Source organism: Hydractinia symbiolongicarpus, chromosome 13 (assembly GCF_029227915.1).
Source record: "Hydractinia symbiolongicarpus strain clone_291-10 chromosome 13, HSymV2.1, whole genome shotgun sequence".
Classification (NCBI taxonomy): domain Eukaryota; kingdom Metazoa; phylum Cnidaria; class Hydrozoa; order Anthoathecata; family Hydractiniidae; genus Hydractinia; species Hydractinia symbiolongicarpus.
In genome coordinates, this window is record NC_079887.1 from 14,128,806 (window position 1) to 14,145,850 (window position 17,045).

Consider the following 17,045-nt stretch of genomic DNA (forward strand, 5'->3'; position numbering starts at 1 on the left):
AATTGCCGCGTTCATTCTTCTTAGAATAATTGGGCAAAATTCCATATTTCTCCACGGTCTAACGACTCGTTTCTGCAATACTATAAACATTCTGTTCAAAAATGGGAGATGAATCACTACTTTGTGTTAGAAATGCACGAAATAAAGATGTCCGAAACATGCGCGACGTGTGAAAATGCGATGCCGGATCGCATACGTCAGGCGAACCTGTGGAATTTTTCACTCCCAAAGTTAATTTAATTCTGTAGTTAACTGTAAGAAAATCCCCACTTACAAAAAAGCATTTGTACAGAGCAAATAAAACACATGCGCAGTGATCGCAACTTCAAAATGATGGAGAAGGAATATATACATACCGCCTCTTCTTTGCGTCTTTTATGCTCTGCTTCCAAACCTTTTACGCTTTCCAACTCATCGCGAAATTCTTTTACTTGCCGCTCGAATCTAAATAAATATAAGCAAGTGATTATGACAAAATCAAGAAAAAAAACTTAACGTCAATCAAATAAAAGTTTTTTTCTATACCTTGAAGAAGTTTGCAGTACACGGCTGTGATTATTTTGTAAGTCTGTACGTTCATCCGACACACGCTCAAGTTGGCCTTTCAAACGGTTGACTTGATGCTACGAAGAAAAACACAGGGTTAGTTTATCTTGTATACAATTACGCACAATTTCGCTATACATTGGTCTCCTTCTTCTAAGTGCAATTTTCCCAGCGATTAAAGTGTCGCGATGGGTGCACTTGCTTTAGCTGCCAGTGACCATAATGGCGGTTGCAGTGACGACAAAGCCATTTTAGATTAGACAGTTTTTAGAATGTAAAACTGCTGTTTAGTCTTTTGTAGACAAAAAAATGTCATAAATTTTAGAAACTGTGTTAAAAGTGCACAAAACACTGTAGATTCCAGCAGCAGGAGTTATTCGACTAAGCACGTCATAGATCTGTAAATATAAATACAAACGTCACCTCTAGCTTTATCTTTGAGGCTGTCTCTGTTTCGAACTTTGATTCGATGTCACGTAGCTAAGATTACAAGAATGTATTCAACATTTTAGGTGGGTGGTAGTATGTGTGAAAATACAAATATGAAACGACGTTATCAACATTGTACCGAGTGATGGAAATAGAAATCAACTCACCCTAAATTCAAGCCGCTCAAATTCTGTTCTTTCAATCATATTTTTCTGTTGAGATTCCAGTTTTTGAGTGAGCATATCAACCTGAGGTAATCAACAAATATGATTTAGACAGGGTGACCACTATTAAAATGAGAACAAAAGTAAGGATATTAAAGAGAATTAAGTAGAGAAATTGACATTTTTTAAGAATATTTTGCTGCGAACGATAATAAAAAAATAAATAAAATAAGGATAATTAAGGAGAAAACCAATTTTAGTTCTCTAACTTTAATGGTACATACTATGTTCTATGAAAAGAAAATTATACATATTATACAAATATTCATATAAATTATGCCCTGAAAGATAGAAAATATAGGATTTCAAGTAATATGTGTAATAAGAAATATGTCTTATTTCACTGGTGATGAACAAACCCTGAACACATTTCCAAAAAAGTTACGATCAGAAAAAAATAAAAAAATAAGGAGAAATTAAGGAGAATAGCTAAAATTTCCATTTTTCCAAGTATATTTAAGTAATTTTAAGGAGATTTTCTTTTTCGAAGGTTATTTAAGGAATGTAAGGAGGAGTGGTCACCCTATTAGAGATCAATATTAGATCTTGAGTATGTGATTTAGGGTAAGAAATGTAGGGTATGAGATGTAGGGTATAGGATGCAGGGTATACACACCAAAGTAATACTGCTATGTGAAGCTAAGGCGGAACAATATACATTTTACAATGTCGAACAGACAACTACGAATCAACCTTATAAGAATTTGAGGGTTTATTTAAAATTTAAAGACCTTTAGAACATACTACTTATATAATTTATCTTTAATTTTTAGCAGTAATTTTTTATAGAGCATGATGACTTGTTTAAAGTTTTTTCCTGTAACAATATGTTCCGATGAGAACACCTTAGAACAATATTCCAGGATAAAACTAAATCAGCCTCGCCAAATTGTTAAGACGTTCTTATAAACACAACACGTGCACAAGTTAACGCTCATTAAGGTGATGATCTTGCAGTAGGCATTTTTTTTGTTAACCTTTTTTTGAGGAAACTCCACACTAACTTATAATATAAACAAAAGAAGAAATTCCTTCTTCATTACAATTACCTTCTGTGAAAGAACATCTTTTTCATCTTCGATAGATCTGTATCTTTCACGAGCGTCTGACACAGCACCTTGAGCCTCCGACACCTACGTGAAAACAACAACAACAACAATAACAACAACAACAACATCAGTTACGTACTGTAACAATATATCATGTCGAATAGTCAAATCAAAATCTTCTTCATGTATGCGTGTAAGGGGCTTGGCCACTAACTAATCAAAAAATCGCAAATAAAAATACACGCATAATCGTATTTTGTCTTATCCCTCGTCCATCTATCTAGCTGCTTAGAATAATTGTTTGGAAATAAACAAGAAAAATCTTTGGTCGAGCAGTTAATAAGAATTAAACCAGCCAACCCCGGGATAATTTTTCCTGTTAATCATTTGCACTCTGTACTTAAAGAAATGTGACAAAAAACAAATTTCTTAACGCGAGGTTCTAAAAACAACCAAATTTGTGAAATTAATTATCTGTGTATGATTTATAAAATCTAAAGCTAAAGAAGCTAAAAAAAAGCCACAAAAATTTAAGTTTTAAAAAATAAGATTTTATTCAAAATTGTACGCAAAGTCTTACCTGCGAGATAAGCTGTTTATTTTTTCGAATCAAGTCTTCAACTTCATCTTCAATTTCGTCTAAGCGCGTTAAATGTTCGGCATTTTCTCGAGATAATATCAAACATTTCTCTTCAATCTAAAAAACAGAATAATCATTCTTTGAGAACGTTTACACACAATTCGCAAGTTAGTCTTGAGAGTACCATCGCTGTTCTTTGCTATGTAGATGCCGTCTTTCGTTGCTATGTAGATACCGTCTTTGTTGCCATGTAGATGCCGTCGTGATGCAGCTGGATTTTTATAAAAGCATTTAAATTATCTGATAACCCATTTTTCTGACATGTGATTGGACACATTTTTTATCCAACTACAGTGTGGCTTTTGCTACTCCTTGTGCACAGGGTCGAAGCACCTCCTAAAATCTCCTAAATAACCTAAAGTTTGACCAAAATACTGATTTCTTTCAAAATTGTTTATCTGGCATGCATCTTTCTAAGTTTTATTACCTTGTTTTAAAAAAGATTAACCAGTATTCACGTCAGGAAAAGCTGGATAATTAGTAACTATTGTCATATTCCAACTAAAATTCAAAATCAAGAAAAGGAATGGATTCTGTACGTTTTAGCGTTTCCTTCTAAATTTTGACCTCCAAACCTCCTAAATTCTTTAAAATCTAAAATTATGAAATTTTAGAACACAATTTATTGGAGTTTTTTTTTTACACAAATCAAGAGTTTCAAGAGTTGCTATTGCGATTTCTTTTGTTTGTGACTTGTGCATGTGAAGCGAAAGTAGGAGAAATGTATTAAATCTTAAGTCCTGGTTGTTCACAGAGCTGCAACAGAAAATAATCAAAATTAACACCACTTTTTTTCTAGTTTACCTACAAAACAAAAACAAATAGCAATACTAGTAGGCGAGTCAATTTTCTAGCGGGGAAAGGCGGTAAAAGTGTATCCAGTGAAATTCGCGGCACTTGAAAACATCCATAATGGCTGCAGGTTGTTCGAAATCTTCTTTTATGCGAGCTCAGTGCACTGTGTAGCGCATCAAGCATAAAAAGCTAGTTAATGAAATATATTTAAAGTACCGTTTCTCTTGCGTTGGATAAATTTTCGTTCTGAGCTGTAAGTTCTTCTAGATCAGTCTCAATTTGAGCTTTCGCTTTGATCGCCATATGCTTTGCAAATTCCGCATCCTCGAGCTGACAAATATATATATGAAGCAACGTCAAGGCATATAAAATAAACGGCCAGGTATATACTTGATCAAACCCTATCAAAATCAAGATATGAAGAATTGAACCGAGCTTACAGACCATGATGCTAATATTAATACCTGATTTCGAAGTGCTTTTAATTCAGAAGAGTCTCCTGATCTTGCAGCCTAAAATGTACAATAAAGTAGCTATTTATATTAAAGCTAAAATTAGATCATAAGGTTATAAAGAGGGGAAAGTTAACACAGATAGGGAATCGTCAACAATAAATATAATCTGTAACTTTTTGAAGTGAAAATACCTGGTTTTCCAAAGCTGTTTTCGCGTCCTTATATAAAATCCTCAACTTTTTTAATTCTTTCTTCAATCGTCTTTCCATACTTCTGTCAACATCATCAGTAGAACTTCGAAGTTCATACACTTGCCTTTCTAACTCACGTTTCACCTGCAAAAATAGTTGATAAAGTTTTACTCAGAAATAAAAAAACATGACGTCGTATTAACATTTAGGACAATAATAACCCTTAAAGAACATTTTTGAAAGGACCTCTTTTTTAGTCAACACGCAATCAGCTTCTCCAAAATCGATTGGTGGCTGTGGACATGGCAAAATGTTCGTACTAGGCACCTTTGGGTAGCTCAATTAATTCTCTTTCTAATAAAACATGGAAGCACTTTTCACAACAACCTGGAGAGTTACGGCTGTCCAACTACAGGGCTGTTTTTGGTCGAGTTATACCGTGAGGGAAGATCAAGAATCCTGGTATTGCATTTGTACAGGTCTTGGAAATAGCATATGAATAGGGTTTCATTTCTCAACAAGTCGCGAGAATTACCTTGTTAACATCGTCTTTTCGTTTCATTTCTTCATCCAACTGCTCCTCCAATGCGCGCATCTAAACGATAAACACGATAAAAGGTTGTCTAAACAAAAAACACGATAAAGGGTTGTTTTAAACGAAAAGCACGATAAAAGATTGTCTAAACGAAAAACAGGATAAAGGGTTGTCTAAACGAAAAACACGATAAAAAAATTGTCTGAACGAAATACACGATAAAAGATTGTCTAAACGAAAAACACGATAAAAGGTTGTCTAAACGAAAAACACGATAAAAAATTGTCTAAACGAAAAACACGATAAAAAATTGTCTAAACGAAAAACACGATAAAGCGTTTCTCTTAACGAAAAACACGACATTTTGTCTAAACAGAAAGCACAATAAAGGGTTTGTTTTAGCGAAAAACACGATGAAGGGTTTGTTTTAACGAAAAACACGAAAAGATTGTCTGAACGAAGAACACGGTAAAAGATTGTCTGAATGAAATACAAGATAAAGAGTTGTGGCTGTAGGAATGTGCTGATATGCCAGCGCGATAATGATAATAATAAAAAAAACTTGTTTAAGATTAAAATCTAACAAAGTATATATGTAACAGTTGATTATCCAGTGGGCAGGTTAATTCGTTGAGCTCTATTTATTTTCACCGAACCACAAATACTGTCAAACATTTTAAAAAGGATAGCCTTCGCAGTTATTTCATGTGATAAGGAAAATACATTTAAAACACAAATGCATTCGGGTTAGATAATAATAAGAAAATTTTGCTAGTATCTCTGTTTTAAATACTTTTGAAGCGCCTTTTTTGGAAAAAAATATATAAAGCGCGATTTCCTCAAAAATATAACACGGTGCTATGTTATCCAAAAACATATATAAACAATGGGACAACAGTATTAAAAAGATAATACCTTTCTTTGGTGATCTGTTCGCATTTGTTCGATATCCTCATCTTTCATGTCCAAGTCTCTTTGAAATTGATGTCTGTCTCGTTGACTGGCCATTTCCAATTTTAATTTAACCTGAAAAGATAGTTGGTCGTAAAAACTAATCAGAAAAATTTTAATACCAGATTTCATTAAGTTAGTTCGATGTATTAAACAGATTAGCAACAAAACTCGTTAATACCGCATTAATTTCTGTTATTTAGTTTTTAAGACGTTCATGCAAGCGGAACTTAGACAAATATAAATAGACATTTTGTCACACGTTTTAATAAATGTTATATTTGAGATTCACATTAATTTCATTAAAAAACTTAACTTAATAACTCGAACTTCTAGTAATTTAAACTGTTTTTCACTAATCCTTTTTTATAAAAAACACTAAATGGAAGTCAAACATCTGATAACCAACTATTTTAATGGTCTCCTGGTCCAAATACCTTCTGATAACTCAAAGATGTTATTATTTTTCTTTCCAGAAAAAAAATTGAATTTTTAAGAATACAAACATCGTTTCTTCAGTAAACTTTAAAGAAAAAAACACTCGCATACCCTCTTCATCACTAAGATCATAGTTTTGAGTTGAAAATTTTCAAGAAATTCGAGTTAACAACGTCTCGATAACTCAAACTATTGTTCGGAGCGTCAGAAGTTCGAGTCAAATTTAACGTAAATTAACAACACTGGTAAATATAAAACGGCTAGACATTTGTGCGAAAATCACTACATTATCTTTAGATGAATTTTAACTGTAGCAAATATTTGTAGGTCATTCATCAGTATAGAACGTGACGGCATATTGAGCTATATTTGTCCTTATAGCTACATCAGGAGGTTATTTGCCAAACAGAAAGTATCATAGAAGATAAAGATAAAAAATTGATTTTAACTACATCTTAAGCGCCCACCTGTTCCAGTTGTTGAATTTGTCCGGCTTGCTCGTCCAACTCCTCTTCTTGGTCTTGTACCTTCGTTTCCAGTTCTCTTTGAATTCTCTTGACCGCAACAAGCTAAATATATCAATGCGTACCAATGAGCAGCAGTTGCAGTCAAATAACCGGCAGTCGAGAAAAATTATTATTTTACCTCCTGCAAAAAAGCAATCTAAGATAAAATGCGAATTAGCACTTTTGCATTGATACAAGTCTCTTTAAATATAGCCGTATTGTCTTTTTGTCCGCAAGAAAAGTGTTTTGCAGCGGGCACACGAGATAGCGTGTAATTTAAAGACGGACGACCCCGTGGATTTATACACGAGCCAAACAGAAAATTTGATATATAAAAGAGGGGAGAACACGTGGATTTTTTCACGGGCTACCGACTAGGCTCCTTAATAATAGCCGTATTCCGTCTGTCTTTGATGCGCGAGAAAAGAATCGTGTTACAAAAATAAGAAATGCGATATATAATTTATTTTGGTTTTTGCACGGTTTTTACTTAAGCTAAAAAAATTGTGATACAAAAGTCATAGGTAGTTGATTTTGTTTAGTTTGTTCCCTTAACGCAGATTCTTTGTTGTAAATTCGTGCACGGAAAAAGTTACGGGAAAATAACATTCAGTTGTCTATTTCATTAAAAAAGATTTAATATTCGCGCCTTTTAAAAGAAACTAACAAGAACAAACTTTATGATGAGAAGAACAATAAATTTTAAGAAGATTGTGTAAGTGGATTTTTTGTTTGTTGTTTTGTTTATTATGTTCCCGCCTTTTAATTGAAATTAATAAATCGACGGTATTTACAAACTCGTAGGTGGGTTCATGCAAAAATAATTTTGTTCGAGTCAAGTTGGAAATTTCGAAGTTCATTGCTACAAGTAGATATACAGGCGATTTCCATACACGATTCACGAAATTTGAACATGTCAACTTATTTGGTTAGATTCCAACTCTCAAAAAGTGCCAACTAATGCCGACGACAGCGTGGTCATTTTTTCTAAAATCTCGGGGACTTTGTGTACCATGACGTGGATTATTTCTTGAAGCGGACATGTAGCGCAAATCAAAGGCTGCTTACCTGGCCTACGAATCTAAAAAAGTATCAATTCCGCAGCTATTTTACGAGTTGATGCTTTTTGCCAACTGTAAAATGGCAGATAAAGTGCCATTGTTATAATATCCTCGCAGGGGTTGTAGCTACAGCTTAAAACTTACTTCAGCATCTGTTTTTCCTGACAAGCCATAATCATCGATTTCTTCATTGAGGCGATCGATTTTTCGTTTGAGTTGAATTATCTCCTCTTCATAGCTAGTTATACTGTTTTGCAAAGCAAGTTTCTCTGAATTATTTTTATCTCGCTCTCGTTGCGCTGTCTCGCGAAGTGCCCGCTCTTGCTCGAGAGCCTCTTGCAGATTTTGCATTTCGTGGTCAAATCTAGAGAGGAGGTAGATTCGAATAAACGAGACGATAAAACACACTACATGACAATGTGGAGAAACATTTCACATATATCAAGAATATTATGTCTCAAATTTTTTAATTCCCTCCTTAATCGAGTCAAATAAGCAGAAAATATAAAACAACATAAAAATAAAAAACAGAAATAAAACAAAAACAAAGCAACTCCATAAGAGAAATATAAAAGATTAAGCATATTTATTAGGATAGTATTAAAACCCATTCAAACTAATGACACTATTTTGAATAACATATATGTAAGCGTTTAATGCGTAGAAGAATCATGAAAAGACGGTTAATGAATAAAAATGCTCGACAGAAATTGACAATAGCATAAATGCAAAAAATCTTAAGATTATCGCACGACGAAAGTAACTAAGCCAAATTCGATATAGTTAATAAATATGATATTTAATCGCAGGAAATCTCGTGACGGAGAAATTCTTAACTAAGATGAAGAATTTCAACGATATTGCGGAGAATCTCAATGAGACGGTAGAGAATTTGAATGACATGGTGGAGATTGCAACATGGTAAAGAATTTTAATGACAGGGTGCAGAATATGAGTAAAATTGAGGAGAATTAAAATGATATTTAGGAGATTTTCAATGATCTTGTGAAAGCACTATTGTAGGGGAGTTCAGTGACATTGTCTATGACAACATTAATATTTTGAAAAGATTCGATAATTGTTTATCTGGTTTGTAAGAATTACATCAGCTGTTAACACATGCAAGCTTATGGCATAAATAATTTGGGAGGAGTTTTCAGTCTACGACTCTCTCATGATTAAAACATTTGAACAGCAGCTAATTAATTAAATAAAAGAACGTGATTTAAGAACATTTAAAATGTTAATGAATAATTAAAAACTAAAAGACGACAAACAAAAGAAACAAAACAATCTGCTCACTTTCGTTGCTTCTTCTCCACGTTTGAGTTTCGCCCTTGCAAACCTTCAAGCAACAATTTCAAATCGTCCATCTCTGCGTTGACTTTGTTCAACTTACGTTTCGTGTTCGCTAGTTGTCGACGCGCTTCATCTGATTCTGCTCGTTCTTCCGCAAGCTAAAAAAACATACATTCTGCAAAATATGCCAACCGCTGCACATTTACATGAGAGGTTTCTTGTTCCTCGTAAGAAGGAATAGAGGAAACGTTTTAAACATAGACTCTGTGAAATATTATGTTTTTGATTCCTCCAGAATTCCTGTTGTAAAGACAATAACAAAAACCAAACTACGCAAATTAACCAAATAGTCTCGCCTAAAAGCTTTCATTTAGGGATACCCGGATAGTAGGCGGACACCTCTTTTTTGAGTTCTTTTATTACTAGAATTTTCTTCAAACAAACATACTGGGACCGCATGTGTAGAACGGGGTGGTGATAAGTTGGGCTGTCTACGCTCCAATAATGTATTGAATGCAAACGTGCTGTCTACGCTCCAATAATGTATTGAATGCAAACGTATCCCTGCCCATGAGTTTATTAAAACAACGAAAGAAAATACTTTATAATAAAGAAGTTTTAACATTTAACCAGTGTCGTGTCAAGATTACAAATACATCTCAAATCATCGACAAGCCATTGTAATTGACATAATAATGACATTTCTATCACTAGCTCATCCTAAAACGCAACTGAGATCGTGTTTATGAGATGCTACACAAAAATACACTTACAGCTTTTTCACCGCTTCGCTTTAAGTTCATCAGTTCTTGAATTTCCTCTTCAGCTTGATCAGTCAGATTTCTGCGGGTATTTTCTAACTCGCGGGACAAAGCTTTGTACTTCTGTCTCCACACATTATCTGAAAAATGTGAAACATAGACACGCACATACATATTGACGCATATCATAGAAAGTTCCCTAAGTTTTGCCAATTTTCTAAAGTACAAGTTAAATTGTACATACCCTATAAAAACTTTCTTACCACTAACATCACTGATTTTTAAAAAATATCAGCACTTTCCTATTTTTTTGACCACCAAAACATTTTGTGACATTCTCTAATTTTCCAGACTCTGTAAAGCCTTACAGGGGGTACGTTTTCGTTTTACGTTACATTTAATCAAACGAAGGTTTATAACAGTGGTAAAAGCTTTACTTATTCACGCCTATATATTAATGTAACTAGAGAAGGTCAGAAAAATAAATAAAATTCGTGATAGAAACCAAACTAATCATTTTGCAAATAATTGCATTCAATTTATTGAAAAGCCTAAAATTTACTAGCAGCAATACCATTTTCTTCCAGTTCTTCTGCATCAACTCCTCTCTCGTAAGAAAAACCACCATTTGAAATAGAATGAACCTTCATATCACAGTACTCAGTTTGTAGCTGATCGTACTGCCGTTGGATACGTTCAGTTTCCATCTACAAAATAAATAACAAAATGTAAGACTGACAACGGATCCAGTGATTTGTTTCAGCAGCGTATTCAATTGAGTTCCCAGACTTTAACATATATAACATTCATCCTTATAATAAAAGTCTGGGTAGTAATAGAACTGTTTCTTTGCATGAAACGATTTTAATTTACAACAATTGAGTCCTCGGAATGCAACAAAACTGGGCTAGAGGTTTATTACACAACAGTTAGATGACGTTCAGATCAGTAGTCGAGAAGTACGCAAACTACCAGTTTACAAGGCTTACCTTTGCTATTTGAAGGTCTTCTTCCAATCTTTCTCTTTCGGCTGTCTCGTGGTCTAGTAACTCTCCTGCACCGTTTGCAGATGAATGCACCTCACTAAGTTGTGATGATAATTCTTGTACCTTGAAAATGAGAAGAAAAAGAAGAAGGCTATAGACAATACAGATCAATTCACATAGGTTTTCCTAAAACCTAACTTTAAAACTTGGTAAACATTTGCTAGTGGTATATGGTATAAAAACATAAAAACTTTTAGGGATTTTTTTACCCAAATTTAACCAAACACGCACAAAAATGGCACACACAATATTTTTGAATGCAATAGAGAAATTAAAGAAATCTGAGAAAATATTTCTACAAAATTTTGTTTTTTAGATATGTTCCAATGTGATTATAAAGAAAAAATTTTTTTTAAAGGCAGTGGTGTTGCTGAGAGCAATGAACAGAAAAATAACACTAAACGAAGTATTTTAAAAAAACAGGATTTCTTATACAACTTCACATCAACGATACTGCTATGATTAAACAGGGGTCTAAAACCAGTACTCTGAATTCGGTTGAGATCATGACAACTGATAAGTAAAAAAATACGAAGACGGTGACAAAAACAAACAACAATAACACCACCAACAACAACAACAACGATGGCAACAACAAAAGCATAATACAACACTTCAGAAACAAGTTATCACAGTTAATCACAGTTATAATCATTGGTAAGTCATGAACCAATTGTCATTTAAAAACACTCCAGTACCATTTTATGGAAACCAGAAAATACATCTGTATTATCCCATCACAACTTGTATTTCAGTAACCTCTTAAATACTAGCTCGTATTTTTAAATAAAAATTTTCAGAAAATCCACCATTTTTGTAAGTCACACCTTCTTTAAAAAATGTTTTCTTTATATGTTATGAAAAGTTAAGATCAAAAAACATTTATAGAGCACATTAGCACTACATCTCATACTTATGTTTTCAAACAAACTCCCTAGTTTCACAAAACACTTGTATAAGACATTAGTAAAAATTGGTTTAGGATTTCACAACAAAACAACAAGAAGAAGAATAACATACTTTCTTTTTAAGTCTTGCATTTTCATCTGTTAAGTCGCTATTTTCACTGGTTAGTTTGTTGATCTTGTTATGTAATGTACCAACTTCAGACTAAAAGTATGAAATATATTAATTCTCTCATTTGCCTAGTCTCAATAATGGCAATGAAGCAGTGCTGCAATTTTATTACACAGAAATGATTTCTAGTTTAACAAAACTGACTTCGTTAGTCAGGATATGTAGAAACGTGGAAATTAAACTGCTTGAAGGTGAATGACCATTATATCTTCTTTGTGTTGTCTAAATCCAACTACACAAATTCATGAAAAGTTAGTTAATCAGATATTCATGAATCGTTGTTGGTTTGCTGCTGTAACTATGTCATAACAAACGTTGTATCATGGTCATTGATAAAATTGTTGCCACACAGAATATGACATTATACACCAAATACTTGTAGATTTCTCCTGATGTCACTAGTCCTCTTCCTAACAATTTACATAGCATTATATGCCACACTCTAATATCCTTTCTCATTATTAACTCATATAAATAAAATATCACACGTACTGTTTTGCTTTTGAGCTCCTGTTCTGTTCGGTGAACATCTAGCAATGGTAAAACCTTTGTGTACACTCTCCACCACGGCCAATTTCGAACCAACAAAAATTTACGCACGTTTTTTTGCACACAACGGATAGCCATGAGTTGTAACTGAAATAGAATTAATTTTTTTCCCACAAAATGCTGGGCTATAATTCAATTGTGAGTACACAATAACTATTCTTGAGGTTTCAAAAAACTAAATAGGAAATAGAAAGTTTGGGAAAGTAAAAGGTGAAAAACTTTACCTTTAGTTTTTTCAGATTTCTCCTCGCTAAGACACCTCTACACAAAGCTTGAAATTCAGTAACAGATTCACTAAGTTTTTCATCCCTCGTATCTTCTAGCTGCGGCAAAACACCAGATCGAAAGAAAATCTAAAAAGTACAATCAAATCGAGGATATAATGTAGAATTAATGAAATTATTATTATAGGGCTTTGGCCAGTGTACAGTTTTTCCTTCAGTATATTTTAGGACATTATGTAAAGTACATAAATATAGATTGGGATTTAAAGTTGAGAATCAACATCTTTTGACAAATCTCTGTGTGTTGCAATCTATCCAAATTTTTTTCAAATTATTTTTGATTTTTACTTTTAAACCAACTAATTCGAATAAATAACAAATTATGAAATAATAATCATATAGAATAAATAACAAATTATGAAATAATAATCATATAGGAACAAAAAATTTGAGATAGGAAAACAATTCTTACTTGACTTATACCAAGTTTGTAGCTACGATCTTCAAGGTCCAACTTCTCAATCATCGTACTGACAGTCTAAAAGAAATTAAAAACCTGTTGATATCATGAAAGTCCAATTTTTTTTAAAGGATTACAATCTGACCTAATCGTCAAAATATGACTTAATCAAGAAACAAATATTGTTTTCATAATCTAAACACCTGAGTTAAATTACCAAGGGTAAAAAAGTATGGTTACTTCTTAAGTGAGTGTTGAGGTTTATTTTAACTTTGAAACAACAGATCAGACAATTTTTGTCGCAAAAAATGGATGCTTAATAACTATTCACTTTCTACACGTTTAAAAAAAATTTTGGTATTCATTAGTTCACATTTACTTAGAATAATATGTACTTTGATAATTATTATAAACAGTGGTTGCTTCTGTAAAACTCGACGAAGCTTACTTACTTTAGTTTCAAAAAAAACTAAAAAAAAATATATAAACATATACATATTATAATATCAAAATAAAATTAAACCTGCTTTTCATCAAGTATAGTTCGGTTTTCTTCATTTTCTTTTGGTAAAAGGATTGAAAATCTGCGAAGGAATTCCGAAAAATTCATATGATCAGGGTAACCTAAATACAAGAAATTATTTTCTTACTAACAAGTAATGATTCGTGTTTCGCATAGGGCTTTACAATATTATTCGTCCTTTACCTTCACAACAACCACAGATTACATTATTGTATGTGTCAGCATAATCATTTGTACTTCGAACTAAGTATACATGCTTTACGAAACCATTATCTCGCTTTGGCCAGAACTTAAATGAATGCGAATATATTCTTCCATTTGTGTTGCATGGTTTAAAAAAGTCATTTTCTAACAATGTATCAGATTGTAGATTTCGGTTCTCCAACCCATTCATTTCTGTTATTTACACATCATATAATAGGCTGTATTAAGGTTGTTTACACTACTGTTTAAAAATTATTATTTTAAAAGACCATTTCTCAGTAGTTGTTAACCTTTTTGTTTACTGTCTAAAAACTTAATTCAGACAAAAAATCGAAAGGGACACTTAAAAGTTTGTCATTTTAATAAGAAACTTTAAACATGTTTAAATTATTTTAAAATAACTAATAATTATCTCCTTTTTCCTGCCCCTTGTAGTTACATGGGAGTTGTTCCCCATAGATCCTTGACCCCCTTCTTTTGGAAATTTACGTAAGTTTTCAGGCACTTAGAATTTCGATAATATTTTTGAAACACTCCTTAAAAAGAAGAAACATTTACCAGAATTGGAAAATCCTACCCCCACCCTTTCCTCCCAAAACAAAACCCACTTTTTGAAAATAAGTAACTGAATTGAAAATAAATAACTATCTAACTGAGTGCTTTAGCCTGTACATACACTTCCCTTAACTTTTCACAACTTCAGAAAATAAACGAAACGAAATGTGTTACTGCTATAATTCATAATAACATTTCAGTCTTATTAATTCAGTTGTTCTTTCGTCTTTTTTTTTTAAAACAAAGGCTTCAATGTTTTTTCCTTTTAAAATTCTTAAACACATGTAAAGTAGATACATGCAATAAATGATCTCTCTCTCTCTCTCTCTCTGAGCTAACACATATTATAAACCTATAAAACCAAACTCACATAAAGAATCTGGTAACAGTCAAACTGCTTGTGATTTATAAATTTTCAAATAACATAAATAATTTGTGAAAATTTTTTTTCTTGAGTTCCATAGATTGAAGCTTAAAGTATTAGAAGAAATTGTACAGCTGGTAGAATAAAATATAAAAACTTGTCTTTTAGCTTCATTTTATTTAATAAAACTAAACACAACAACAATGAATTATTCAAAGGAGAGTACCTACTAAAAAAGAGAATAGTAAAGAAGGGATCAAGAAATAAAAGGACTGCACTTTCCTTTGCGAAATCTGTTTACAACATACTTGCAGGGATAATAACAACTGCACTAACAACAACAAAACAAAAAAAATTAAAACAAAAAACATACAAAAAACATACAAAAAATGAAAAATAAACACAACAAAAAACAAAAATAATTGACAGTAATGACAGACAAAAACAAAACAAACAACAACAAACACAAAAAGACAAGAACAACCATTGCACCAGCACTAACAAGACAAAAAAATAATAGCAAAAATAATTAAAGAAATGGAACATATAATATACAAAAACAACAAATAAAAAAAATAAAGATGTATAATATTTTAGATCAATATTAATTTGAAACAGCACAATATCATACACAAAAAAACAACCAAAACGGTGAAAAAAATTAGATCTGCATTGTTTCCGATAAAATAAATTTTAACGAATTGAGAAATCATTAACACATCTATACATATTTTTATTTCACTTCCTTTAGTTGCCAAAGTATAGAGAAGAAACAAAAAAACCTCTTGAGAATGCCCGTTAAATATATTGTAAAAATAACATAAAATCTTAATTTTTTTTAGCAGTAAACTTCTGCTAATCTCTCTGATTATTTTCTTTCTAAAACATGAACTAAAGTGGCTGTAGTTCTAAAAAGGACAGATGATCAATGTAAAAGAAAGCAGCATAAAGAATTACCTTAAAAATTACTGTTCATCAAAAAGAATGAAAAAAAAAAGCACAAAATTAGATACATAGGCTATTACTTGAAGAAATATACATTACAATCACATAAAACCATAACCTATCATGCTAAGGATGGTTCACCGCATTCTTTCTTTACTACGTCTTTTGTTTTTTAAACCCCTTTCGTTATTGGTTTAAATTTATTTGCACTTCAAATTCACAACAACCCAGTCAATTATGCATTTAGTTAACAAATAAGAACTATCAAAAATAAAGCATGTAATAATGCGAAATAATTTAAACTTACAGTTTATTTAAAACAACAAAACTAAACAGAAAATTACATCAAACATGTATTTTCTTGCAAACACAAACAAACATAAAAACAAACAAACAAAACTAACAAACAAAAAACAAACAAAAAAACAAAAAAAAACGAACAAACAAACAAAAACAACACAATTCCCTGCTCTTACACAATAACTCGATCGAGAGAAAACGAACTTGCTATTCTAAGCCATCACAACATCTAACAAGTCAGTAACACAGAATTTTTTTTAATTTACATTAAAGTATTTATAATACAAATGCTGACAGTTATGTTTGTGTTTCGAATTAAAAACCTAACTGATAGACTGAGTTTTCGTCTTAACTAGTAGATAATCTGTTTATTCTTCCTTAACATATGACAGACTGGATAAAAAAGGTGGAGAAAGGAAATGCTTTTGATGTCACAAATTCCATTGCCATGAACATTACCAGACTGTTTTAGCAACCAAGTCAAGCAAGTAATCTTTTAATAACAATGAAGTCACTTCTATATATAATAATTCTTATATAATTGAATCAAGGTAGATTTTTAATGACTGCATTGTTTTAGATTCAGTCTTAGGAGGCCTTTACATAAAAACGACACCTAGAGTGAAGCAATATCCGCAGGTCATAATTAAATGGTTGCAATTGGAAATTGCATTAACTGTTTGCATCACCTATTTCAATAATGGTTGCTGCAACAAAATAACCATTATTAAGGGATCATTGGCAAGTGGCCTAGAGTGCTCAGAGACTACAGCTGGCTGTGGTTTCCTTCTCTACAGCTAGCATATTTTTGCAAACTTGCTATACTTCTAATTTAAACTCTGTGAAGTGAAATCACTTCGATTACCATTGATGAGCTTTACAAAGAAAATTCATTTAGATCTAAATTTTACTTTTTAC

At 32.2% G+C, this 17,045-nt stretch overlaps 1 protein-coding gene and 1 long non-coding RNA gene across 2 annotated transcripts in view; both read right to left on the bottom strand.

The window, feature by feature from the left end:
• Nucleotides 1-17,045, bottom strand: part of LOC130622897 (unconventional myosin-XVIIIa-like) — a 35,180-nt gene that overhangs the window by 1,093 nt on the left and 17,042 nt on the right. The window contains exons 15-36 of the mRNA XM_057438358.1: nucleotides 13,760-13,860; nucleotides 13,249-13,314; nucleotides 12,777-12,905; nucleotides 12,496-12,639; nucleotides 11,947-12,036; nucleotides 10,870-10,989; nucleotides 10,455-10,587; nucleotides 9,893-10,020; nucleotides 9,123-9,277; nucleotides 7,965-8,184; nucleotides 6,721-6,822; nucleotides 5,780-5,890; nucleotides 4,865-4,924; nucleotides 4,330-4,473; nucleotides 4,148-4,195; nucleotides 3,900-4,013; nucleotides 2,829-2,945; nucleotides 2,249-2,332; nucleotides 1,143-1,223; nucleotides 970-1,026; nucleotides 526-623; nucleotides 357-444 (exon numbers count right to left, since the gene is read on the bottom strand). Of these exons, the coding sequence (XP_057294341.1) occupies nucleotides 357-444; nucleotides 526-623; nucleotides 970-1,026; nucleotides 1,143-1,223; nucleotides 2,249-2,332; nucleotides 2,829-2,945; nucleotides 3,900-4,013; nucleotides 4,148-4,195; nucleotides 4,330-4,473; nucleotides 4,865-4,924; nucleotides 5,780-5,890; nucleotides 6,721-6,822; nucleotides 7,965-8,184; nucleotides 9,123-9,277; nucleotides 9,893-10,020; nucleotides 10,455-10,587; nucleotides 10,870-10,989; nucleotides 11,947-12,036; nucleotides 12,496-12,639; nucleotides 12,777-12,905; nucleotides 13,249-13,314; nucleotides 13,760-13,860 (2,390 nt within the window). The remainder of the gene's footprint in view (nucleotides 1-356; nucleotides 445-525; nucleotides 624-969; nucleotides 1,027-1,142; nucleotides 1,224-2,248; nucleotides 2,333-2,828; nucleotides 2,946-3,899; nucleotides 4,014-4,147; nucleotides 4,196-4,329; nucleotides 4,474-4,864; nucleotides 4,925-5,779; nucleotides 5,891-6,720; nucleotides 6,823-7,964; nucleotides 8,185-9,122; nucleotides 9,278-9,892; nucleotides 10,021-10,454; nucleotides 10,588-10,869; nucleotides 10,990-11,946; nucleotides 12,037-12,495; nucleotides 12,640-12,776; nucleotides 12,906-13,248; nucleotides 13,315-13,759; nucleotides 13,861-17,045) is intronic.
• Nucleotides 7,495-7,958, bottom strand: LOC130622899 (uncharacterized). Its single transcript, XR_008981108.1, has 2 exons — nucleotides 7,653-7,958; nucleotides 7,495-7,621 (listed from the first exon to the last, which is right to left on the bottom strand). It is a non-coding gene; the product is annotated as an uncharacterized LOC130622899 (long non-coding RNA).